Raw genomic sequence first — 27,950 nt, 5'->3', positions numbered from 1 at the left:
ATCATATTGAAAAACTCAACTTTTTTTTTTTTTTTTTTTTTTTTAATTCCACTGATTCATGTTGATGCCTCAGATGGTTTGGGAAAGTTTTTAAACTATAACTGTACTATGTGGAAAAAGAAAAGCAAAGCAAAAACAGTAAAAAAAAAAAAATCCCCAACACATATTTAAAATGGTTTGAGGAACCCTTTTAAAGAGAGAAATCCATGCCAACAAAACAAACTGCCAATCCTTTGCTCTCTGATTCCCAGTGTAGAGACCCCTTTCCATTCACTTTCCCTTCTTATGCAAGGGGTAATGACTTTGGGGATTGTTTTGGGTTTTGTTTCTGCTGAGTCACTATATTTTGCATCTTTGTCCCCAGGTGCTACTCAGCATAAAAGTTAAAAGAGCAATTCAAAAAGCTTTGCGTACGTGTGTTGAGCAGATGAAACCTTTTTTTTTTTTTTTTTTTTTTTTTTTTTTTTAAGAGAAGCTCAGCAGTTACTTAGCTTGTCCTTCCTTACCGGGAAGGAAGCTTCCGGGGAGGGAAGGGACCAAATCTGCTTTGCCGAGAGAAGCATCCCAGCGCTGTAGCTGATAATTCCGAGCTGGCTGTTAAATGCGGAGCTTCCTAGGCGCTTGGCTGGCTCAGCCCAATGCAGAAGTCTCCCCCTTCTCAAGACCCAAATCCCTACAGAACCAGCTTTGGAGTTACTTTCCCTTCAAGGAGACCGAAATAATTGTGATTTGTGGTGCTCTCAGTTCGCGGTCGTATTTTCCTGTTGTGTTAAATGCTTCTTACTAAGTAATAGATGTGATTTATGTGGACGACGAAGGGGTGTGTGGTGGATTCGGTGATTAATCAGTGAATTCCCATCCTCTGGCATCTCTCACTGCCCCTCTTTGCGTGATGTAAGATCAGACGTACCCTGCATTGAAAAGTCAAGACACAGGAGCGGCTCGCTGGCGCTCACACACACTCTCTCTCTCCCCCACGCGCGCATCCGTACACCTTCCACATCCTGCTCCAGGCAGGAGAAGGCGGACTGGCTGGGCTCATTGAGCTGAAGAATTTCCAGTGACATTTGTAAATGACGCTGCTCGATTCGGGGCTCCGAGCCGCCGCCGCCACCGGGCCGAGGGCGCCGCGGAGCAGTCTCCAGCGCAGGCTTCCTTACCGAGCGACCACAATGTCCGAGTTTCTCCTCGCCTTACTCACTCTCTCGGGATTATTGCCTGTCGCCCAGGTGCTGACCGTGAGAGCAGACCGAGGTAAGGAAATAACTCCCTCCTGACGTCCCCTTTTTTTCCTCGGCTTTCCTGCTGGGAGATGCTTGTAGATAAGTGAGTGTGAAACTTAAGTCCTTGTGGCCCCGCTCCCCGGGACTGGCTAGCCACTGTGCTCCGGCCTCGATGGGGTGAGAGGTGCGGAGGGCGATTTCTGAACCGGGTGCAAGAGCCCTCGGCTTCCTTCCTCCTCCCCACCAGGCTTTTTCCTTTGGCCATTCACCAGCCCTTATTTTGTCCCCCACTGGGACCGTTTGGACTTGACTGCGCGCTTCTGCCCGCGCACCCAAGCGCTGCAGATGCTGGAATCAGAATTCGCTTTTCCAAGACTTCCCTAGGCGCGGAGCCTCATAGCTTTTAGCTTTGGCAGGCTTCGGCTTCTCCGCGTTGTGTGTGCTCCGTCAAGTTAGCTCGAGGTTAACTTCCCTACCTGCTGCACCCAGGGTGTGTGGACGGGGGAAAGTGCCCACTCAAGCCCCTTTCGTTTCTTGTAGCCCCTTCTGAGGCAGACTCAAGTGAGATTCCAGTCATCAGCGGAGAGGCTTAGGCTTTCAGGGCGCTTTTGGGCTCAGGCACCTCCTTGAACTTGACTTTCTTGATTCTGAAGGTCTGTGGCACAGCTCACGGCACCAGATGACGTTGTTTAACCACCATTGGCGTTTTGCCATTGTTTGTTTGTTTGTTTGTTTGTTTCAAAATAGCTGATGAATGGTAGAAGTTTAAATGGGAATGTGTATGGGGAGCCGAGGAGAGAGGAGGTAGGAATGTTAATAAACCTAGATTGTGTAAACTTTTGATCTGGAAACCCAGGAATCCCTGTGCAAGTTTGACAATCTTTGACAACAGTTGCATGAATAAAAAAAAAAAAAAAAAAAAAGAGGGGGGAGGTAGATGAATATTTGGGCCGCTGGCATTGGAATGGTTAACTCCCTAGAGTAAAATTAGGAGTATCATGGATCTAGGCTTTATATATATACATATTTATATACATATAATATATATATATTCGTATTGACTGATAATATTTTGGTTTGCTGTTGTGGTTAGTGATGTTTAATTAGAAAAAAAAAAAAAAAAAAAAGAAGAAGAAGAAGAAGAAGAAGTAACAAAGATAGAAAGGATCCTGGATCCCAATGTCAAGTAAATAGGCAAAATGTTGCATTGAGAGATTTAGTGACTGTGTTCACATGAAGCGAATTATGAATTGACTAAAAATTATTGCTTCATTATAGGAGAGAACAGGAGAATGAATTGTAGTCTTTCTATCCAATCTGCTGTTGGCAACCAGATTATGATCTTTATAATGTGCTCACACATTTCCTTTACCAGTGGTGAGACTAATATTAGTTCCTTTAGAAAATTTGACATTAACTGAGTGATAATCTTTTAAACATACCATTGCCACCTAACCACATAGCTTCTAAACTTGTCTTAACTTGCCTTGAAGTTGGTGTGGAATAGTTGAAAACTATACTGATAAAATGGAAGCACATAGCTCTAACTTGAAATGATGATGTCTTTGATCTGGAACAATCAGCTCTCAACCTTTCTTAGGAAGAATCTTTGAAGTTGGACCAGAGCAGAAGAACAGAATGAAGCTTTTCAGCCCTGTGAGCTAGCAGAATATAATGGCACTGCAGACTCCTGCTCTTGGGCTTTTTCTGATTAAGTGCCCAATCTCTGCAAATTTGACCTCATCTAGAACTAAGTCCTCAGTGATTTTGGAGGTATTTATGAGGGAAAGAGTTGTCACTGCAATGATTAGAATGAATACCTGAAGAGAATTATATATATCATAAAAAGGTAATCATATAGACCTCCAATTTTCTCCTTAGATAGAAAATTAAATATCTTAAAAGATAACAATTTGATGCAAATTTAGTTCTGTGAGGGACAGGGACATCTAAGATCTAAAAAGGGCATATGGAAAAGAATTGTTACTTTTTCCTGGAACTAAAGTAGTGTCATATATCATCATATCAGTATAAAAAAGTACTATTATAAGATAGCACAAGTAAAAATAGTCGTAGACCAACACTTTGCCACTATTATGTATATTTAACACAACTTTCCTAACTGTTAGAAAGGAGCTAAAATTGTCCCCCCTATCTATCAAAAGTAAAAAGGGTGGGTCTTATTTGAAAAAAAAAAGGGGGGGGATAAAAAGAAATCTTGTTTAAAGTTAAAAAAGAAAGTGCTGCTGCATTATGACAAACTTTCCTCAGTGAAATGCTGAAACAGATGATAATGGAATATAAACTCAAGAAAGAGGTTAATGAGATGTAGCTTTCTGCACTGGCTTATGTCAATTGTCCTTGAGGAATAAAATAGGCATGTGAATTACACAGGTGTGTTTTGTGGTGCAGGAGCTAGCTTCATGCCAGAAAATGAGAAATCACTTTCAGATTCTCCAAATATATATTGGGTAATCGGTGACTTCTTAAACTGTGTGAACTAGATAGAAATGGTTGTATTACCTTCTACCTGTGTTGCTCCTTGTTTTTAATTTTATGAGCATAAGCTCAAACATTCTTTTTTTTTTAAACAGAAGAATACTTTAAGGCATTTGCTTGTGTTTGATCTACACATGCACTTGTCCTTCTAATTCTATGTTGTATATTTTCTTGTTTCATATTGATTTTGATACAGAGTTAAGCTAATGTACATGTCAGTTCTTATTAGATTTCATCACATCGAAAAAAGGAAACATCTTTGTAACTCTTAACAGCAAAATGTGAAGGATAAATCATATTCACTTAGGATCAACCAATGTGTCATATAACAATGTCATATCATATCAAAGTATTGCTTGATAGGGATTAAGACTTAAAAGGAAGTGTATTTTAAATTGTCAAATTTTCTGAAAATAAAAGGGATTGAGAAGCCCAAAACTAGTCTCATTTAAATTCCTGAGTCTGATAAGATGGGGAAACATATTTTCAAACAATTCAAGTTCATGCTGTTATAATCATTTAAATGTATATGTCTCTAAAACCATCTAAAAATGGCAATGATGTGTATGTCAAAATTTTATATTATCTTCCTTTACTTAAAGAAGAATGAACTGCAATCCATGTTTCTTTGTATTCCACAAACATAAAAGTTTTGTTTTGAGGAAGTCTCTGTAATCTTTGAGATTTCTTCTATCTTTTCTCAAGCTTAAATTGAAACTGGTAAGAATGGAAGGAGACAATGGGAAAACAAAGAACAATTTCAATGTGTTAAAACAGGAGAAAGAATGTGAATTGCAGTGAGCAGAGTAAGTGAGGGAAAGAAAAATGGGAAAAATCACAAATTTAGAAAAAGACTAAATCCAAATTAATATTTCCTAAAGAGATTAAAGTATCTTTAGAGAAAATAATAATTCATAAAATAATTATTTTCTTCCCATTTCATAATAAATATCTTATGAAAATGTTTGCAGTATAAAGATAATATAAAGAAACTTCTATCAATGTGAGGTTGGATATAATTAAACCTCTAAGAAAGGGGGGAGATACATGCAAATATTGCAGAAAACCCAAATGTTAAGAATGCGAGAATGATTGAGATGGAAGTGATTTTTTTTAAGTGGAAGCTTGAAGGAGGTCTATCTTCTTAGAAAGGGGGGGTGGGATGAGTGATATGGTGAATATATTCTTAAGCATGATATGACACTTTCTAAATACTACTTGTCATTCATGGTGGAGACATGCAGAAATTTTTAATTTGCAAGTGTATTGGATCCAGGACATTGATTTCTTACTATTTGCCTTGTCATTTTCTTTTCAGAGCTTTGGGTATACCATAAAGATAGGCTCCATTTAAAGTTACCTGGACTGAACATTATTTGGTCTTCTACAATAATTACAGTGGTGAGGGATCTCTATATCTTCCCTCCATTCCATATATTACTATGAACAATTTATTTTTATGATTCTAGTATCAATTTTTATATCTTATATGAAATGTACACTCCCCTTTCTTCAATTCCTTCCTAGTAATAGGGATTTTGTATAGTAGAAAGTACCAACCAGATGTATTGAAAGATTTCTCTATCTTCTGTAGCTGTCTGTCAAAACAATTCTTGTACAAAGGAAACACTTGTCTTCATTTTAGATAGGTACATTCAACGAAAGTAGAATTAATGCTAAAAGTTAAACATGATTGTACCAACACGATGTCATTAAATTAATTTAGCTGCGAATGCAACTTGTTATATGTATACTATATATATAATATATATTATCTTACATAACATATATATCTAAAATCTTCTTTAAATGTTATATATATATATATCTTATTTAAAATGGCTGCCCTGGCACAAATGTTCTTTAAAAACAGTATTCTAGCCTGAAAATTAGAGATTTTTTTATATGAAACTTTCCATTTTTCCAAATACCAGAAAATACATGTCTGTCTCTGTGATATTGCCTCCTTAAAAAACAAAAATGTGAAATGGAAAAATTTTAACAATTATTTTTAAACTCCTAAAACCCAACATGCAGTCAATATCTAATGATGAATTTCCAATGTAACAAATATTTTGTTGTAACAAAATCTGACAGTGGAGGGTATAAATGTTAAATGCATTTGCTTTCGATATACCTGTAATTATGATGCCCTCCATGCTTGTAATTTGAAACAATGTTTTTAGTGGCTGGAATGCTAAATAAAACTAAAGTGAAAGGTTGAGTACTCTTACAATGAGTTAACCAGAATACTACTGGATAAAACTTCTATCGGGAAAATCATCTTATTTACTCCAGGCAGTTCAGAAACTACCTAAAATGAGAAATCTGGGTCCCCATATTTAATCCAAGAATAATGACGAAAACCACCTTGATGCACAGAGAGTGCAAATAACAATGTGTTTTTGTTTTTGTTGCTTATTTTTTGATGGGGAAGGGAGGATAAAACTAATCAAACAGAAAAGTACTGGGATACTTTTTAATCTTTTTTTTTTTTAATTACATTTCCATTTGGACTGATATCCTCCAAATTTAATCTATATAAAAACCCATTGACTAGATGCATAGGGATGAAATTGCCACATACCAACCACAAATCTAATGGTCTACCGGCTCTGGAAGACATTTTCCAGTTGTTTTATTAAGGATGGAGATCTTTAGAGCTTCTTAATTCCTTGGGGGTGTTGGGAGGTTCTATTGTTTAAATATTAAATAAAAAATTAGAGTTTTAAAAAGTTACTTTTGGACTAACCCACATGTGCCAATGAGTGTATCTTCCTCACTTGTTTTTGAAAAGTATTGTGCTTGCCATAATATTTAATCACTGTTCTCACAATTTTGTGCTCTCTCATTTTAATGAAATCTTAATCTCTCCAAGTACATCTGAACCCTTCATGTAATAGAAAGGGGAATGAAGCCTACAGGAAATTTTGCAACACATCAGAACAATTAAGCTTAGACCTCCAAAATTTATGTATGTATTTTTCTATTAGAAGTTTTTCTGCTATAAGCTGCCTTCACAATTTTAGATCTATATTTTCTCCTCATAAATGATTTGGTGGCCTCCCATTTCCCCCCTGGCATAACTACAAGGCCAAGTTAGAAAATATGTATTATTTATTGCTCTGTTCTGAATTCAGTGATACCAAAATATAGTTTCTGTCTCTCTCTCCATCCTATTGATTTAGGCTATCTCTATACAAACCCAATTATTTTGACTGAGCTTCCTGACTAAACTAATTGATGAAACTGACTAGTAACTAAATGGGAATCAAAGTTTTAGATAGTAGCCAGTCAGATGAGGTGAAACAATAGAACTGATCTTGCATTAAAAGCCTAAAGTTGAATTTTGTGGAAAAATAACAAAAACAATATATTTTCTTAAAACACTTATGCCTGACAGTTACCCTCTATACCTTGTAGAGTAAGTAATATGTACCTTTGCCGTTATTCCTGTCATAACAGAGAAATGTAATATATTTTGGTAGTAATATATATTTTTATCATGCTTTAGCATAAGAATCTAAAATAATACTGAATACAAATAAGTATATGCTCTCAATTCATTCATATTCAGATAATTACTTTATTGAAAGTAATTAGAAATTTATTATTTTTCTTTATTGACTTTATTAACTGAATTTATTTTTCTCATTTTGGAAAATATTTTTAAAAATTAAAATATATTCTTAAATATTATTTCAAAGTTAAGACTTCTCTCAACACAGGATATATAGTAGAAATCATTGCAGTGATAAAATAGATAACAGGATTTAGTGTGTTTATAAATGTGAGTATAATAATTTTCTCATGCAGTCACATTAACTTAGTTTCAGTCTACAATTGGATATCCAGTTATGGTTAGATAATGCAATAGCATAGTTAAATAAATGGAGCCATTCATTGGCTGTTGATTTCCTAGTAGGTCAGATTCTTGTAAGTATCACCAGTGCAAAAAGCTAATGCTGAAGTTCATAATGCTTGTGTTACTTCTATTGTTCAATAATTATGCTTTCATATTTGTATGAATTTGTATGAATTTGTGGAATATTTAGGGTTTCTCAAATATTTCAAAATAGTTATAAATATGCAATACTTGCCAAAGGTGTCTTTACCTGTAGAAAGAATGAAAAGTATTTCGATTAATGTATTCTTACTGTACAGTCATCTGTTTAATCTTATTTTTCTCGGATATAATCATGTATGTATGAAAGTTTCCATTTATACATGACTAATATTATAACTATATCCTTTATAGAAAGCGAGTTGAGAAAGAACGTTTTTATATGAGATTTCTTCTAACTTTATTAAGTAAGAGAAAAAAGAAAAAAAAAAAACTTGAAGAAGATAGAGCGTGTTGCCTTGCTAAGATGCCGGCATTACATTTTATCTCACAATGCATTCTTATTAACAGTCAGACATCCCTTCCTGAGATGCAAGCACCTCATTGTCCTGGCTGGCTTAGCCTTCAGACCAAAGACAGGTATTGTTGAAAGACGACCTCATTTTAGTCGAAAGAATACGTTTCTTCTTTAGGTAAGATCAAGGTATCACAGATCGTCTCTTGTTTTATTCTTTCAGTCAATAGGACGTTCCTTCCTAACTTTTCTACATTGCATTGACATACTTCAAGACTTCCAAGACAGCTTAACTTTAGAAATATGAATACATAATTCCTTAAGAATTTTTCTACCGCTGAGTTTTTCTTTAATGACAATTTGTTATCATAGCCCTTTTTTCTTAAAATGAGAAAAGATAGCTAAAAATGGGGTGGGGGAGAAGAGGAGAAGTGAAATTTAGTTGTGGTTGCTTGCTTTGAGTGTTCCAAGGGTATTTTAAGATATTTGTAAGAAAAACTGTAGGTATAAGGCATATAACAGAAATGGGTTTAGAATGGTCTGTTTTCTTTAAAAATAAGGTTGTATAAGGAGAGGAAGGACAAAGATGCTGGAGTGCATTGACAGTAAGGATTTATTGAAACTTCCATCCATACAGACCAAATAGCTGAGGCAATTAGGAATCTCAGACTTTTGCTAAAATACGTATTCTGAAATTTAAAAAAAGATTTGGTTTTTAGATTATCTAAGACCTTGTGTGCATTTCCTAAAGCTTTTAATGGTATATTTTATTGGTATGAAAATGTTAAAGTAGCAAGTGTGTTTTATTAAAATATTCCACTTTATTCAACTCTATTAATTTTTAAGGCATTTTCTCATAATTAAGCTCTTGAAAGTACAGGGATAACGATGCCAGCTCATGGGTGAGATTTTTGTCTCTTCAGGTGAAAATATTATGATCATAACTCCTGGGCATTTGTATTTCTCGGATTGTTTTTTTTTTTTTTTTTTTTTTTTTTAAACCCAAGATTTATAAATAGAATTACTAACTCAGAATTCAGGCCCTTTTGCTGAGTCCTTGTCTTGTTATTTTAACAAAATGCTAGTAGTTCACCAACACCATGCTGATGACACATAATGTTAGTGGACACATATCTTACTTGGGGGAAAATATGTTGATTTAATCCAACATTGGCTAACATGAAGAATGGGTGGAATTTAGAGTTTAAACATTCTGCATCAGTCCGTCTTTGGATATAGTTCTTGCCCCTACTAGGATGTTTTCTTCCTATTTGCGCTTGTGAAGGATATTGTCAAGTCTTCTGGAATTAATCTTTAATAGTGTAAGAACCAAAATCTTACCACTTGTTCCATTCTTCTTGCTTTCTCTCACTGCTGAGGAAACATAATGATCTAAAAAGCATGGGGGTTTCATTTATTCTTCTCGTACCCACTTAAGCCCCCATGTTGCATCACCACTTCCTCATATCAGGGAGATCATATGATAGTTGTCTTTCTCTGCTTGACTTATTTCGCTAAGCATGATACACTCTAGTTCCATCCATGAAACAAGATGGGATTGGGAGGGAGACAAACCATAAGTGACTCTTAATCTCACAAAACAAACTGAGGGTTGCTGGGGGGAGGGGGTTTGGGAGAAGGGGGTGGGATTATGGACATTGGGGAGGGTATGTGCTATGGTGAGTGCTGTGAAGTGTGTAAACCTGGTGATTCACAGACCTGTACTCCTGGGGATAAAAATATATGTTTATAAAAAATAAAAAATTAAATTAAAAAAAAAAAAAAGCATGGGGGTTTTCTTTTATGTGTCTTTGAATCTGGGTGCCCGTGAAAACACCACCAGAGTTTTCCAGAAAACCACTCCAACCAATTACATAAAAGAGACAAAGTGGTGTCCCTTACACCTTCTATGACAGCAAGGAAAATAATGTATGTGAAAACATATTATAGCCTATATTTCACTATAAAACCAGAAATCCCTTTTATTTTCTAGATGCTTTAATTTTTTTCAGTTTTTTCCCTACTGAATTCATATGATTCCTAATCCACGTTGTTGGTGATCATTCACTTACATATCTATTCACTCAACAAAGTACAGCAAATAATGTGCTGGGTACTGTTCTGGAAGTTGGGGATGAGGCAAGTGAGCAAGTTAGACAATGCACCTGGTTTGATGTAGCTTATATTTTGGTGCAGGCGGAAACAATCAGCAAGCAAACAAATAATATTTTGTTCTAAGAAGAAATAAAAAATAACGTAATGTAATTGAGAGAAGTAATTGGTGGCTATAATCACAGAAGGCCTTTTGAGAAGGATGACCTATTTGCTGAGATAAAACAAAGAGAGGGAACACGTATGAGTAGTTCTGAAGGAAAAGCTTTCCATGCACCCTTGAGAGGGAGTCAAGAATTTGGTATTCTAGAGTAAGAAAGTCTGTTTGTGTGTTTGAAGTGAACTCTGCGTGTTTGGGAGAGAGTATGAGCTGGAAAAGGCATATATATGGTAAAGCCATAAACAGGTCCACAGGACAATGCAGGTCAAGGTGAAGCATTTGGGTTTTGTTATTATTACAACAGGCAGCAATGGGATGTTTAATCAGAGGTGACATGACACAACTTGATTTTTAAGAGCTCATGCTTATTGCTGCTGAATGGAGAATAAGAGGGATACAGTAATCCAGTTAAAGGCTCTCAAAATTGTCCTGGAGAGAGATGTTAGTGACTTAAATGAGGAGATGGCAATGTAGATGAGGACTAGGTAGAGGAGAACTCATATCTTTAATTTAGGGAGATTTTCTATAATACTGAATGTAGTACCAGGCAACATATTTTATTGCCTGGTACTTCAGGATAATGCTGTATCTGGATTTAAATATAGACTCAAACTATTATCTTTGAAGGTAAAGGTTAACAGTGAAGGCTATTTAAAAATGAATACATTCCTTTTTGTGCACCTTTTATTGATTTGCAAGAAATGTGTTTCTCAGTGTAAAAGCATGTGAGGGTCACATGTGGATGCTACAATATTTCTTGCCTTGTTACCTTTTCCCTTATATTTCAGAATTATTAATACCGTCATCCCTGTTACCCCATGTTTTCCCATACTATGTCTGTAAAATGGAATTAGTAGTCTCAGATTCATAATATTCTTTGGGGGTTTATTAAAGTAATGCACTTAGTGATATTCTAAGCATTAGTAAAAATGGCAGTAATTGTTTTTTCTTTTATTTCTACTAATCTAAATGAATATAACAGCAGAAGGAATAGGCATTGGCCTATGTGCTAAAGATACATTTGTGCAATATTTTTTTTTCCTTGAGATCCTCAGAGTTTTCAAGGAAGAACCTATTTTAATTGTCCCCAAAATCTTGGCATGACTGAGAGGAATTTGTGCTGATAGTCGAGTTCCCACTAATGCATATTCGATTAAAGGGAAGAAATTGTTAAGAATACTGCTATTGGCTATATTCATTATCCTGCCTGGTAATTCCTAGAAAACCTTAAAAAGGAAGGGGGTAGTGACAGTAAATGGTGGAAAATCTACCTGGTAAGCATTTATGATCTAGTGGGTATTCCTCTTTGTCAGTTAGGGCCCTTGGATTATTCTGTATTTATCCACACATTCATTGAATAACTGTTATAGTAACTACTATGTACCATTCAGTGTGATTTATAAACTAGAGAAAGAAACAACTGAACAACAGAAACCAGGACAAGCAATGAAACACCAGTTTAACAATTGTACAAGTTTGGATTTTCAGGGAAAGATTGCTTATGGCTACAAAACAAACTCATTTGGGTCTATTGAGTTCTTGTTGAAGCGAGAAAGGAAAAAGAGTTGAGAGAAAGGTATTATAAAACTGATGGGAAAGGAAAAAATATCCAAGCCCAGAAGGTCCATGAGAATGAAGAAAGAAATACAGTGTTCGAAGGAAATACTGTTTGTATGAAGCTGAGTGAGTTACTCTGCACACTAAGTTATTTAAAGATTGTTTCAGGATTTGAGTCCATTGATTGATTTTTTTTTCAATTGTTCTTTTTCTTTTTTGGTTCTCTTTCCTTATATCTACCTTACACAAAGTGAGAGATTGGTTTTAAAACTTCACGTTCAAATCTGCATTCCAAAGTACAAATTTAGCTCTCCAAATATTCCCACTCAGTTTCTTTGTCAGTTATACAGGTCATCTAGTGTCAAAAAAAGCACCTGGGAGTAATCAACTTTTTGACACTATTTACCTTATGTTGTTAGCAGCAGCATTGTGGAGGAAATACTTCATTAAGAGAAATTACCTTGGAAAAGTTTCATGATCATTACACAGAATGTTTAAAACGAAAACTTGCTTTCTTAGTTTTCAAACATGATAGATCTTTTGATTAAAGAAAGGAAGATATATACTAAAGGCATTAAGTTAAAATAAAGAGAGCCAAAGCTCAGGCATTTAAAGTTTTATAAATAAGGTACAACAACAACAACAAAAAGATATTGAAACAAAAGATCTTAACCAATTTATTTGTCACGTAAAGAGCTTATATGCAGGTTTAGTAGACATTGGCTAGATGCATGTGCAGAAATCAAATTTGTGTATGACTTTAAGTTCAGTCCATTTTTCATTCCCATTGTCAAAATCCCCTTTAATAATTTGGCTCCAGAATTTCAGTAGTAAAATCAACATTTTGCCTAGAAATAAGTTAAATATGGAATAAACACCAAAATTTTATTAAATTTCTGAGTAATTGAACCAAATGAAATTTGAGGCTGAAAGATTTTGCATTAATATTTAATTTGGGACTCACTGTAAATTTATTTGCTTTGTACTTTAGCAGAGGGGTGCCAAAAAGTTTGGAAATAAATTAATCTGAGTAATTGAAAACAGCAGGAAGGGGAAGGGTTACTTGTATATTTGTGAATATGAGGCATGATTTATGCTCCCTGACTAGAACTCTGCTCACATCACACGGAGGTCTGCTGAAGGGCTTTTTTTTCTTTCATAAGGAAAGTACTATGGGAAAAAGTTCAAAATGAGTATAAGGGAGTTATTTATAGTTTAGGTAAAGCGAGAAATAATTACTGACTGCATGCTCAGAATAAAAGGCATTGGGCAGGAAATGTTGTGACCCCTTGCAACAGACTTAAACCTGCTATAAAGATCCAAGGAAAATAAACAAAGCTTATTCAGATAACAGTTAAGCTGGCGAGACACCTGAAAAATCCAGCAATAGCAAGAAAATCACTTAAGTCAAAAATAAACTTTCAGAGATTGAAGCTACTCAAGTTCACCAAGATTTAGAGATGAATGCCAAAGAGGATTAGTAAAACTCTCTTTCCTGTGAAATGCAGCAGTAATGGCTCTATCGCCAAGTCTCAAACTCTCGCTTGAGAGTAACCATGTGAGTTTTAAACTCAGTATACAATAATAACATTTTCTTAAAAAGCAGGAAATCCTGTAAAGGAACCTGAAACAGCAATCCTGCCCTCTTCCCTCCCTTCTGCCAGTGAGAGCAAATGATAGGCCACAATTCTTCTGTAGTTGCCTAGAGAGAAATAGGATGCTTATGCCTTCTGAGATCTCCACTCAGGGAAAAGGCTGCTTAGACGTCATTGCTCGTCATGTTAGGTAATGGCACTCAGACATATCTGACTGCACTTTATGAATTGAAGGACAAGATATAGGGCAAGGTTTACAAACAGAAATGCATATAGCCCCCAGCCTAGTCAGAAGGTGCCCCAGGTGACATGTAAATTAGAGAACACCCACACTGTCCAAAGGAGCAGCTGATATTTAAACGGAGCAGATTGTGGCCCTGGGTGAATGTGAGCCAAGGGATACCAGGCCTTTAAGTAGTTTTAGAGTGGCCCAGAGTCTGGAATTTTATGTGCAATGCCTACAGACCCTCAAGATAAAAAGCAGTGTGCGTGCGCACGCGCACACAGACACACACAGACACACACACACCCAAAGAAATAATATTGTAGCAGTCAAAAACACAAGCTGATGAATTGAACCAAGCTGACAGTCTGTGGCCCACTGTGAAGTCCTACAGAAGCAGGGATCAGCATAGGGTTGGACTGGGTCACAGTGGACATTTTATTAGGTGCATTGCAAACAAAAGTTGGCCCTAAAGAGCTGAACACAATGCCTTGAAATTGGGAGTGCGTAATGGTTACTGGTCTTGGCTTTAGGAAGAAGGATATCAAAAATGAATTTCAACAGTGTCCTGTATCTGTGCCTTTGAAACTTCCTCTCTCCTTTAAGACATAAGGCTGAATCGGGGGAGAGTGTGGATACAGAGAAAATTCTTAAAGAACCTACAGAAAATAAATGCTGTTAGACCCAATTGTGACATGAAGCGGAAACATGCCACTGAAAGTGACCAAAGAAACAAAGTTCTCTTAATAATGGTGAGAACATACTATGTGGATGATTTCAGTGAGCCTCAGCATTCCAGGGACCTCATGAAAAAATATTCTGCATGGTAAGTAACAGCCATTTGATGAAAACAGTGTTGCTGTTCCACACACATCATTATTGAAATATGGAGTGAGGGGTGCCTGGGTGGCTCAGTCAGCTAAGCATCTACTTTTGATTTTGTGTAGGGTCATGATCTCAGGGTGGTGAGAGTGAACCCCATGCACGGGGCTCCATGCTGAGCGAGGAACCTGCTTAAGAGTCTCTGTCTCTCTCTCCGCCTAGCCTTGTACTCTGTCTCCAGAAAAAAAATGTGGAATGAAAAATTAAAAAGTGTGTAAGGAGAAGAGAAATGTAGTAAAGCAAAGATGTCAGAGATATGATACTAATGAGTAGGCAAATTCTCATGCTGAGACACCAATGGGATTGCATTTAAGTTTGTGTTTCATCTTCCTATCCCCAGGGGTACAGGTCTGTGGAATCTTCCTTTTTTTTAGAAAAGCCGTGACTTAATGAGAGTCAAGTATGTTCTCTATTTCCATGCATTGTCTTTAGATTTCATACCTGTGTTGACATAAGAATTAGTATATCCAAACTGCCTATTGGAATCAGCTTAAAAAAAAAAAATTTCTATTTTGAAAATTTACACTTGCAGAGAATGTATACTAGTAAAGAGAGTTGCCATACTCCCTTCATTTAGTTGCTCCTAATGTTAACATATTATAGAACTGTAATACAATTACTAAAACAAAAGGTTAACATTGGTACAGTAAATATTAGTCACTCAACTATAGACTTTGTATTTTATGAGTTTTTCTACTAATAAACTGCTTCTATCCCAGCATCCAATCCAGGATTCAATACTGCATCAAGTTTCCATATTTGGACAATCTCTGTCTTTGGTTTACTTTCATGACAGGCTCTACTGAAGAATCCTGGCCAGATATTTTGTAGATTTCCTACAATCTGGTGTACCTAAGATTTTCTCATAGTTATGTATTTTTGACTAGAATGTCACATAAGAAATCTGCCCTCTTCGGGGCACCTGGGTGGCTCAGTGGGTTGAGCCTCTGCCTTCGGCTCAGGTCATGATCTCAGGGTTGTGGGATCAAGCCCCACATCGGGCTCTCTGCTCAGCAGGGAGCCTGCTTCCCCCTCTATCTGCCTGCCTCTCTGCCTACTTGTGATCTCTCTCTCTCTCTCTGTCAAATAAATAATAAATAAAATCTTAAAAAAAAAATCTACCCTCTTCATCGTATGATATTAGGAGATCCATGTCAGTTGCCTTATTATGGCTGATGTTATTCTCGATCACTTAGATGAGATGATGCCTTTCTAATTCTTTCTACTTTATTAATTAGAATTCTTTTGTAAGAAAAAATTGTGCTTTCTTTCATTTTTTTTAAAGATTTTATTTATTTATTTGACAGACAGAGGGAGATCACAAGTAGACAGAGGGGCAGGCAGAGAGAAAGGGGGAAGCAGACTCCCCGCTGAACAGAGAGCCAGATGTGGGACTCATCCCAGGACCCTGAGATCATGACCTGAGCTGAAGGCAGAGGTTTTAACCCACTGAGCCACCCAGGCACCCTTTCTTTCGTTCTTTTGTTCTTTTTCTCTCTCTTTCCCTTCCCCCCTTCCTACTTTCCTCCCACCAGTATAGATTCATAGGCATTTACTTTATTGTTTATGTTATAATTCAATACTATCATTATTTATGTTCTTGCTCAAATTGTTCTACTTTTGGCCATTGGTAAGTCTTTCAGATTGGCTACTGTGCCCTTTGAGATACCCCCATCCTTTTTTGAGCATTTTCTTTCTTTCTAACAGATGATTCAAGCTCATCTTGATTTTCCCTGTTTTTGCCCTGGAATCAACTACTACTCCAAAGAATGTCATGGGGTATTGGAACTTCAGACACTTTTAGGTGGGATGTGCTCTCTTCAGTGTCATAAGATTATCTTAAGGGTAGTAAGCGATGGCAAGAATAATTCCTCTGCTGATATGTTTTGATGTTTTGCAAAAGAAATCATTTTGCTGAGTTCTTTAATTTAATTATATTTATTTACTATTTTTTATTTTAAAGATTTTATTTATTTGAGACAGAGAGAGCATGTGAGAGAGAGCACAAATGGGAGGAGAGGGGGAGAGGGAGAGGGAGAAGCAGACTCCCCACTGAACAGGGAGACCTATGCCAGGCTCATTTCCAAGACCCCGAGATCATGACCTGAGCTGCACGTAGCCACTTAACTGACTGAGCCACCCAGGTGCCCCTCAGTTTCTCAGTTCTTTAATTTTAATACAGTAATCCCTGCAGGGATTGATTACCTGCTGACTAAAATTCTGAATTAGTGTGATTATGGGTAATGATGCTTTTTAAGGCATTCAAAATATCATCCTCTCCAAAGTTTCTTAAACAGTGCATAATTTTATAAAATCAATTAACATTTATTGATCTTTTTTCAGAAAACCTGTGTTAGGTACTTTTTTTTTTTTTTTTTTTAAAGGCATCTCTGCCTTCGGGAGTTGATGATCTAATTTAGATAATTCATAAGTCTTATGACTTATAATTCACAGGTCATATAAGGGATGATTGCAGAGGGTTTGATCAGACCTGGCAGGTGAGGCCATGGGCCTACACTTGTTTTGTATCTTGTCTTTTGAATGGGCAGTGAACAGAAAAGCATATGCCAGAGATAGTGAATGGTTTGATCTTTTTGGACAGATCTTGACTGATTAGTAGTTATTCACATTGCTGTATTGAAAGAGATTCTATAGTTGAGTCTGTGTTCTTTAGTAAAGGGCACAGTAATGAGTTGGTGAGGTTTCCAATGATCAAGTCAGAAGACTATGGGAGTGTTAGTGTCTGGCCTACTTACCATTTCCAGTTTAGTTAGCACAATAGGAGCACAGTATAAGTGTCTTGTGATTAAAAAAGATAGTTCCTGCCCATGACTCATGGGTAAGATGAACCTGTGAACCAATGGATAAAATTCCAGCTAATGAAAAATAGCTTTGTATATAAGCAAGTGTCTAGAATCAAAGGCCCAGGCTCTCCACATTTTCAATGTATTCAGTTTTTAATTTTCTTCCTTTATAGTGCCACCACGAACATCATATTGCTGGAGTTACTTTGCTTGTTTTTAAGCCTTTCTTGTGGTTGATGAGGCCTTGTTCTCCCTGATCATTTCCAGTTTCTCCTAACTTTGAGCTGCAGTGTTTTTTTTTTTTTTTTTCCCCTCACTTCAGGATCCTCCCCCACCTGCTAAAAGAGCCAAACCCAACCTCACTCTCCAAAGAGTCTGATTCATTTTACGTGCTTGGATATATCTAGTTTTAATGACATATTGTCTAAAAAAATTTAGATGTGGGATTATTGATCCAACCATCAGTTTAGCTTCTGATAATAGCTCTAGGAAGGTAGTGAGAAACAGAACTAGTTGGAAAGCAATGCAACACCCATATTGAATTTTTAACAACTTAATACATTTTAGGAAATGATCCATCTGAAAGGCATTATGGCTTGCTGAGAAAAGCTGTACACTGGGAACCGGGAGAAGTGGGCTCAATTCCCAGCTCTGCATCTGACTCACTCTTTGTCCTTGGGCAAGTCACTTAGCCTCTCTCTGTGTCTACTTCCTGCCTGGTAAAATAAGGAGAATAATGCATAAAGACTCCTACCTCACCAAGATGTGTTGAAGCTGTATTCTGTAACCACTGAAGGATCTTTCTTCCCCCTGCTGGCTAATGGCAAACTTATTTTTATTAGCATCTAGTTTGATTGAATTTTGCAAAAAGAGCATGGAGCTACAACTAACTTGAAAGAATCCTTTAATCCTTTAATTTACACTGGAGTTTTATTGCAGTACATATTGCTTTGTGTTAACATAGGAGGAGGACTTGTAGATCCTATATCTACAAATATATTTGTTGCCTCAATCTACTTGGGTGTCAACTATGTAATCTTGTACTGAGCACTGCAGAGTCCATTAGAATAGAAGATGAAATCCTGGAGAGAAGAGGTTTACATATTAGAAATAACTAGAGAATGTTACATAGCAATATTTATTAAAAAATGCTATTGTTAGGGTTAGAGTTGAGACAATGAGGAACTCAATTTAGGCTGAAAAGTCACAGAGAAACCTCCTGGTATATGTTGAATAAATTCCTTTCACCCCATGACATCTTCCTTGATTCCTCCAGCAAAAATGACCATTTCCTTCATTTATCATCATCTTTGTTTGATTTTACTGGATCATTTTACATTTCTCCAGTTTTCTCTAAATGTATTTTATAGGGTTTTTTAAATCTTTTTTTTCTTTTTAAATACCAGTTAATCATAGATCATGCTTTTCTTTGTTATTTTGTCTCTTATTTCATTTATATTGAACAGCACCCCATCACATTTTTTCTTGATCTTTATCTTTTGAAATGATTCTGCCAAGCATAGAATGTCTTGTATTCTGAATTTATTTTTTCATTATTTTATTTATCTTGGTCCTGTTTCACCAGTGCTTTCAATAAATTGGGTATTAGATCTACCTGCTAGACTAGATTCCAATTGAATATTTCTAGACAGAATATTTCCTAGGTGATATTAGGTATGTGTATACATAGTAGAATTAATAATGCAAACATTGAGAAAGACAGAAAGTGCTCTATAGCTTTGGCTTTGCTGAAATGCTTGGAGTAATGTTGTGTCCTGTTGTAGAAGAAAAGACGGCACTTATTAACTGTATTTTGTTTGATAATTTATCTCTTCAAATCTCAGTTTTTTTATAGATGAAATGCAGTGATAACTACAATAGAGATTTGAGGTTTTGAGAAAATACCTATAAAGTGTCCTTTTATAGTAGGCACTCAATTAATGAAAGTTTATTAGTACTAGTAGTAGTAATAATGGTTGCTTTGGTAATGTATTTTGTCATATGGTCTTGTATGATGAAAATGTTTAAGAATGGCATTTATTCTATGAACAGAAAGCAGTACTGTTCATCCCAGGATCCCCATTGTAACAGACGAATGTTTCCTGTCTGTTGGTTGGTTGATTGTTTTAATGTGCTCCCATATGGTATGATATAAATGGAAGACACCATTCTTAAATCCTTCTAGTAGGTTATAAATATTCTAATAAACAAAGTTAAGACATCCACAGGCAAAAGGCTCTCTTTCTCTAAAAACTCTCCAAATTCTTTGTCCCAAGATCATTTTGTACTTTCTACACTCCAGTATAAGGAGAGGAAAAGACATACAAGATCCAGGAACCTACACTTGAGTTATTCCCAGTAATTTAAAAAAAAAAAAAACCCACAAAAACTAAAACAAATGAAACACACCAAAAAACATTAGGGTTGAAATTAAGAGATTAAGTTTTGAAGTCATTCAGTTTGGATTCCAGTCCAAGCTTTATCACTTATTAGCTGTGTCACATTGGGCAGAATACATAATCTCTTTGAAATTCTGTATGCTTATTTGCAAAAAACCTCAAAGAGATGTAAATATAGAATAGAGATATATAAACCACCAACTCACAATCACTCTTCTAGTTATTATTAGATTTTATTACTCTATATTTACATTTACTGCCTATAGTTAATAACTCTCAAAAGCCAGAGAAATTATAGAAAGAAGAGAAATTATAGTAAGAAGACCAGGACAATTGCAGAGTCTGCAAAAGGACTAGGCAGAGGAACGGTAGGGAGGAATGACATCCACATCTCACTCTGCTTACCTAGCTTTGTGCCCTCATCGGGGATTACAGTGGACTAGAGGGGTTCCTTTTTCTAATTAGCATAAAGATGTAAATTAGGCTATTGATGTCCTAGTTGGGAACCTTCTAAACTTAGGGAACTGCAGGTACAAAGTCAGTGAGGTGCAAGAGAATTGACCTAAAATAAGTAGTTCTGTAGTTTGTTGTGGCTAATTCAATAACTCTTGAACAGTAAGATGTACAGAAAATGTTCTTTATAATTCAGTGGATCTAAGGTGGGCTTTTTAAAGTCACCTCAAAAAGAAATCATCTAAAATCTAAATAGGGGCACCTGGGTAGTGTAGTTGGTTAAGCATCAGACTCTTGGTTTTGGCTCTGGTCATGGTCTCAGGGTCATGAGACTGAGCTCCTAGTTGGGCTCTATGCTCAGCACGAGTCTGCTTTGGTTTCATTCTCCCTCTCCCTCTGCCTCCTCTCCCTACTTATTCTCTCAAATAAATAAAGAAATCTTAAAAAAATAAAAATAAATAAAATCTCTTTAATTAATGAACTACTTTATAACAGGAGAAAAGAAACTTGTCAAGGAATAAATTTCAATATAAATTTTCATACTTTCTTCTGATGTTAGTTTCTAGAAATATAATTTATTTTTTTCTTCAAATAGTTTAAAATGACATTTTCACTACATTAAAACAGAGTTACTCCCACAACTTGCGGACTTACTGATAGTGCATCAGTGACTTTGTGTTCCTGTATTGAATGTCCTGTGGAGATACATTGCTATGTTTTCTGAAAGTAGAAAGAATAATTTTTTGGTAATCTAGAATACTTTTCTGATCTTGGTGGAAATAATAAAATGACTTTTTTTTTTTTTTTTGCTTTTATGAGTTAAAAACAAAAGTTTCCAAGTTTTTATTATCCATTTTTACCCATATAAGGCTTTTGTATTTACTTTACAGAATAAACAGGTGGGACAGGAGGAACATCTATTTTTTTTTTAATTTCAATAAAGTTATTTGCTTTGTTTCTTTTTTATTTTTTTAATTTTTTAATTTTTATTTTTTATAAACATATATTTTATCCCCAGGGGTACAGGTCTGTGAATCACCAGGTTTACACACTTGACAGCACTCACCAAAGCACATACCCTCCCCAATGTCCATAATCCCACCCCTTTCTCCCAAACCCCCTCCCCCCAGCAACCCTCAGTTTGTTTTGTGAGATTAAGAGTCACTTATGGTTTGTCTCCCTCCCAATCCCATCTTGTTTCATTGATTCTTCTCCTACCCACTTAAGCCCCCATGTTGCATCACCACTTCCTCATATCAGGGAGATCATATGATAGTTGTCTTTCTCTGCTTGACTTATTTCGCTAAGCATGATACGCTCTAGTTCCATCCATGTTGTCGCAAATGGCAAGATTTCATTTCTTTTGATGGCTGCATAGTATTCCATTGTGTATATATACCACATTTTCTCCAGATGGCCAACAGACACATGAAAAAGTGCTCCATATCCTTGGCATCAGGGAAATACAAATCAAAACCACAATGAGTAGGGAGGGTATGTGCTTTGGTGAGTGCTGTGAAGTGTGTAAACCTGGTGATTCACAGACCTGTACCCCTGGGGATAAAAATATATGTTTATAAAAAATAAAAAATTAATAAAAAAAAAGCCACAATGAGATATCACCTCACACCAGTCAGAATGGCTAAAATAAACAAGTCAGGAAATGATAGATGCTGGCGAGGATGCGGAGAAAGGGGAACCCTCCTACACTGTTGGTGGGAATGCAAGCTGGTGCAGCCACTCTGGAAAATAGCATGGAGGTTCCTCAAAATGTTGAAAATAGAACTGCCCTATGACCCAGCAATTGCACTATTGGGCATCTACCCTAAAGATACAAACGTAGTGATCCAAAGGGGCACGTGCACCCGAATGTTTATAGCAGCAATGTCCACAATAGCCAAACTATGGAAAGAACCTAGATGTCCATCAACAGATGAATGGATCAGGAATATCTATTTTTTCTTATTTTTTTATTCTCCACAGGTATTACTGTACTTATTAAAAATACTATTTTTTTAATAAGTAGGATCAAGCCCCATGTTGGGCTTTCTGCTCAGTGGGGAGTCTGCTTCTGTTTCTTCTTCTCCCTCTACACCTCCCCCCCCCCACTACTTGCACTCCTTCTCTCTCAAATAAATAAAATCTTAAAAAAAAAAAAAAATACTATTTTTTTTTCCAGGAAGAATGATGTGATTGTATAATACCAAGTAAATGTTTAATGCATCTAAGTGATAAATTTACATAAAAGGTAGTTTGCTTTCATATCAAAGTGTGTGTGATAAAGATCTTGTCAGAAAATCAGAATGAAGAAAAAAATCAAGGGTTATATTTGTGTCTTTTAATATGACACATATTGTTCTATACAGCTTTTGAAAACAACTGAACCAAATACCACTTTTGAATGTTAACACTGTACTTTGCTGATGCTATTATTTTCTCTTTGGGTAAGGGGACTATGAGGAATGCCCAATAGGCATGTTTTACTTCTCAGTTGGAAGAGCTACTCTTTACATAAAATAATCTGAAAACTTAAAAGTATGTTTTTTCATTATTTTTGTGTTTTTAAAACCAAAACTACTAAAATTTTGCTTTCCTACAAAGAAATAAAAACAAATAGTTGGAGGCAAAATATGTACAATATTAATCTTGGGTTTCCTTTACTAAAGGAACATAATTTACTAGAATAAGCCAATATTTGAAGATTTCTTATATCTGATCAATTTATAGATACTAAATATTCATGCCTTGCCCTAATATTACAGAAGTAGGAGAAGAAGACATTAAAAAATTTCTAGGGTGTTAAAGTGAGTTAACATCATAACCACCAACTGTCAGCAAGCTTTGGGGAGTCAGCAGGGAGCCATGTTTATCCCACATAATGGATGTGTGGTCACGGATCTCATTAAGCAATAACAATCTTTGGGAAATAGTTGCTTCCTCCCAAAGTCCACTCTAAATGTACTCTTTCCTAGTCCACTGAGGTTCATTCTGCTTATAAGGTCATCATGCTTTTTCTTTTTCTTTTTTTTCTTTTTTTGAGTTATTTTAATCCTGTTTCGTTTTGTAACAGAGGAATCCTGTCACATAAAAATTGAGATATTTGTCTCTCAAAAATCCATTGAAAAGGAAACCAGTGCTTGAGACTTACTAGGAAAGTTCTTAGTAATTTTTACCTGGAGTCAGTTGAGGGAAATATGCAAATTTTCTAACTCCAGTGACTTTGTCAAATAAATTCTACAAGCCAGTTTTAACCAAGATGTGTAATTGAAAATATAGTCACTAGATCTCAGGTTTATGGAGCTATGTGGGCATCCATGGGGTGTTTTTGTCCCTTTAAAAAATATTTCTTGGGGCACTTGGGTGGCTCAGTGGGTTTAGCCTCTGCCTTGGGCTTAGGTCATGATCTCAGGGTTCTGGGATTGAGCCCCGAATCGGGCTCTCTGCTCAGCAGGGAGCCTGCTTCCTCCTCTCTCTCTGCCTGCCTGTGTGCCTACTTGTGATCTCTATCTGTCAAATAAATAAATAAAATCTTAAAAAAAAAAAGATTTCTTTCATCTTGCTAACCACTGCAAAAATGTACTAATGATAAATTAAAGTGGGTGTCTGAAAAAGGAAAACATATATCCCAACAACTTGGTAGTCAATCAAGAAATATTCGATGTCCAAGTTTTCTCATTCAGCCTTGTCTGATTTTAGTACTTTAATACTTTAGCCCTTTAGATTCTCATATAGCTTGGGTTTCAAATAAATTATAGGAAATGAGAACAATGGTGCCATGAAGTAATCGTTAAAATGGGAGGGACTCTAAAAATGTGAATTCTACTTTCATTCATTGATGGACTTCTTTCTCCCAAGAGGAGCATAGTAGTTAGTTTCATTTCCAACCCATGTTTTACTGATTTTTTTTTCCTTTAAATTATTAAATAGCTATTGATAAATTACTTGCAAATTACCCTCCTAGCAGAGAATATGAAGAGACTGGCCATATTGCTTTTTATTGTCCAACTAACCTTAAATATAGTATTGTTCTTTCACATGGAATTAAAGATGAATAATAGCTTATTTTAGAAAAAAATTTAGGACAATTATAGAGGCTCTAAAATCATCAGATATATTCACTTCAGAGAACACATCTATTTTATATTTGTTGAGAGTTCCCAGTAAATTAATTTTTATATTTGAGTCATCTTATGTCCCTTAATTTTTTTTTAAGGGAATGGTATTGGATTAAAAAAAAAAAACAATATATTAGAAAACTCCTTGGGACAATTAATATATATTTGTGGCATTAAATTCTTGGGGTATAATACTTTTGTCTAAAAATTATAATAGCAAAATAGAGCAAAATGTTTAGGAACATAATCTAATTTGTTTTTATTTAAATGTATATCTTTAATTATTACTTATGCGTCTTTTTACAAACCTTATTGAGTGGTATTATTTTATTTTAGCCCAGAAAACATTGCAAAATAAAAGTAAAAAGTAAATATAAATTCTTTAAAATATATCAAAATTTCTTACTTTCTCCCTTTTTATTTCCTGTTCATCTTTGCACAGAATTAATCAACTATGTGAATCAACTTAATCAGAAAAGAACATTTGTTTACATTTAGGATATCTGTCTATTGTAATTAAGGCAATATAACAGTTTAAATATAAAGCTTTATATTGACTTTATAATATATTTTTTATAATGACATGTATGTGTTCCATTAATTCACTATTTCAGGTAAATGAGTTAATATGTATATATGCAACCAATTTTTAAAGAGGATGCAGTAAAACCACTTAGTACATATCAGACATAATGTAATTTTTACCTCTGAAATTTGACAGCTACTAGATTTTTCAAGGGCTTCTTTATTAAAACTAATTATTAAATTAAATTAAATTTTTAAAAATTTAATTTAATTTAGTTTTAAAAATTAAATACAATTAAAAACTAATTATTAAACCTTAGAATTTGTCTTAGCATGTGATGAAAGATGATCCAAGATTTGAAAATGACATACTGGGAGGTGAAAGGCTGCTCACACAGGGCAATGGCATATTTGAAGTGACAAAAAATGGAAGGTATTAAATTCTGGTATATTTTGTGTATCAATGGCATAAAAGTTACAGTGGAATATAGAGTAGCCCAGAATTCAGAGATTTTGCTTTGTATCCAGGCTTCAGCTTCTGCTACTTCCTAGCAGCCATGACCAAATCACCTATTTTCTCCAAAACTGAATTTTTGGATCTGTAAAATGTAATTAAAGACAGCTTATTATATGGAGTTGTTTTAAAACTGAACAAGAAGGACCACTGGGGTGTGTAGTCAGGTGTGTCACTCTCTGGGTTTCCGCTCAGGTCTGATCTCCAGGTTCTGGGATTGAGCCGTCTGTCGGGTTTGGCAGGCAGCAAGGAGACTGCTTGAGATTCTGTCTCCCTCTCCCTCTGCTCCTCCTGCTCATGCTCTCCCTTTTTCTTTCTTTCTCTTTCTCTCTCAAATAAATAAATAAATAAATAACTCTTTAAAACTGAATAAGAAAATCAGAGTGCTTTTCAAATTCTATAGAACTTTACATAATTAAAATTTAATTATTCCACAACATTATTAATGAAAGTGAGTTCATTTTAGTGATTTTGTTTTTCAGATGCCTATTTTGGAATCTCTATTTCTTTTGTTTAATTCTCATTTCCTTAACTTATTTGTATGGATGGCAGGAAAACACAGCTTACTAATTGTTTACTATTTTAAAAATACTTATTGTGTACATTGTAGATAAATTTAGACTTATGAAAAAAAGTGTGAATGACACTGTAATGAAAAACCATCATTTCTATATTAGAAAGAAAAAAAAATAGGCTAAAGTGTAGCCAACAGGATTTCAGTATGTGTACAAGCAACACAGCGGCTCATTTTTTGTGATGACAAGTGCCTTAAGTGAAGTGAAATGAGATACTGTAGAAGTTCAGCTTCCGTGCTGTATAAATTCAAGTACTTTTAAAAAATCAGGTTAAGTAATATTTTATCTAAGTTAGCCTTTAGTAACCTTAGAACAGTATACAACCCTAAGGAACACATGAAATAAGACACTATTATTTAAAATGTTTTATGAAAGAAAAATAGTCATATTAATAATTGAAATATGAACATAATATAAAATATGAACCATTGCTAGGCAGCAGATTTAATCTTAATTCTAGGCCCTGAAAAGTTTTTGAAATATAAAGTTATTTTGGTTTATTAAAAAATCACATCCTCTGTATTAATGAATTATTTCTTGAAAAAATTTTTTTTAAAGATTTTATTTATTTGTCAGAGAGAGAGAGGGGGAGAGAGTGAGCACAGGCAGACAGAATGGCAGGCAGAGGCAGAGGGAGAAGCAGGCTCCCCGCTGAGCAAGGAGCTGGATGTGGGACTCCATCCCAGGACGCTGGGATCATGACCTGAGCCAAGGCAGCTGCTTAACCAACTGAGCCACCCAGGCGTCCCTATTTCTGGAAATTTACAAGCTTATAACAATTATAACATTTTGATTGATCACCTTTCAAATCAAATGTTTAACAACTTCAGATTTGTCTCTTATACTTAAGTGGCTACCAAATCACTCACTCTATGTAGCACATTCCACAGAAAATATTTTATTTCTTTACTGAATTTTTTCAAAATTCTACATTTTGAAAACTATATAGCCCTATGTAAAAGCAATGAAAAATATCATCCCACCCATACTGGCCCTATTTAATGGAATGTACCAAAGAAGAGATGACATCTTCAGTATTGTCAATGTTGGAAGTAGGTATTTATATAATTTTATTCACTGAAAAGTTGTAGGAAGTTCAGTCCATTTACCATTCTGCTACTAGAATGAGCTTTTAAACAACCCAAACAGGTCCTCTTTCTAAACTTCTTCAGTGGGTAGCCTTTTTTTAGAATAAAGGTTTGCCTTTAGACTAACCTATGATCTTCCTTCCTCGGCATGGGGGATAGAGAGGGCCTGGAGCTTGCTTACCAAACTGGGCTCATCTTCAGTCAGGTGTGCTGGGTGCCCTTTCCCATCTTTGCAAATGGGCTTATGATTTCCCTCAGAACACTTGAGGGAACTGTTGTGATTGTTAACCACTGTTAATATTTTTTCTCTTAGACTGTGGGCTCCTGAGAGCAGGGAATACATTTCTGTTTCTATCATTCACTTGTAACATCTGGAAGTGGTAGGAAGTTTAAGACAGATGAGTAAATAAAACTAGTTATTTTCCCAACTGGTCCTGAAAAAGCTCAATTTGAGAACATCTCCTAGGTATAGGCACTAACTCTATGGAGCTCTCCAAATGTTTAAGTAATGAAGCCATGAATTGTTCATTGCTTGCTTGTTTAAAGACTGGTTGGATATGGGGCGCAGTGTTAAGCATCTGCCTTTGGCTGGGCTTGGGTCATGATCCCGGGATCAAGCTCTGCGTGGTCTGACTCCTTGCCTGGCCAGAGAGCCTGATTTTCCTTCTCAGTCTGCCTCTCCCCCTGCTTGTGCTCTCCTGCTTTCTCTGTCAAATAAATGGATTAAAAAAAAAAAAAAAAAAAAGACTGGTTGAATATAAGGCTGATAAAAATGATTGAGAAGGTATGTAGCCACTGTTTCCTGAGATGAAAACCAAGAAGCCTGGGTGAGCTGAGAAGAGACAGACTTTGAATACATTGCTGTCTA

General features: G+C 35.6%; 1 protein-coding gene across 1 annotated transcript in view; it reads left to right on the top strand.

The window, feature by feature from the left end:
• The first annotated feature begins 524 nt into the window (after positions 1 to 524).
• Positions 525 to 27,950, top strand: part of LRP1B (LDL receptor related protein 1B) — a 2,000,743-nt gene continuing 1,973,317 nt past the window's right edge. The window contains exon 1 of the mRNA XM_059166755.1: positions 525 to 1,254. Within this exon, the coding sequence (XP_059022738.1) occupies positions 1,074 to 1,254 (181 nt within the window). The 5' untranslated portion in view covers positions 525 to 1,073. The remainder of the gene's footprint in view (positions 1,255 to 27,950) is intronic.

This window comes from Mustela lutreola, chromosome 3 (genome assembly GCF_030435805.1).
Source record: "Mustela lutreola isolate mMusLut2 chromosome 3, mMusLut2.pri, whole genome shotgun sequence".
NCBI classification, from domain to species: domain Eukaryota; kingdom Metazoa; phylum Chordata; class Mammalia; order Carnivora; family Mustelidae; genus Mustela; species Mustela lutreola.
Note: the sequence above shows the minus strand (reverse complement) of the source record. Positions and strands in the feature narration are given on the sequence as shown.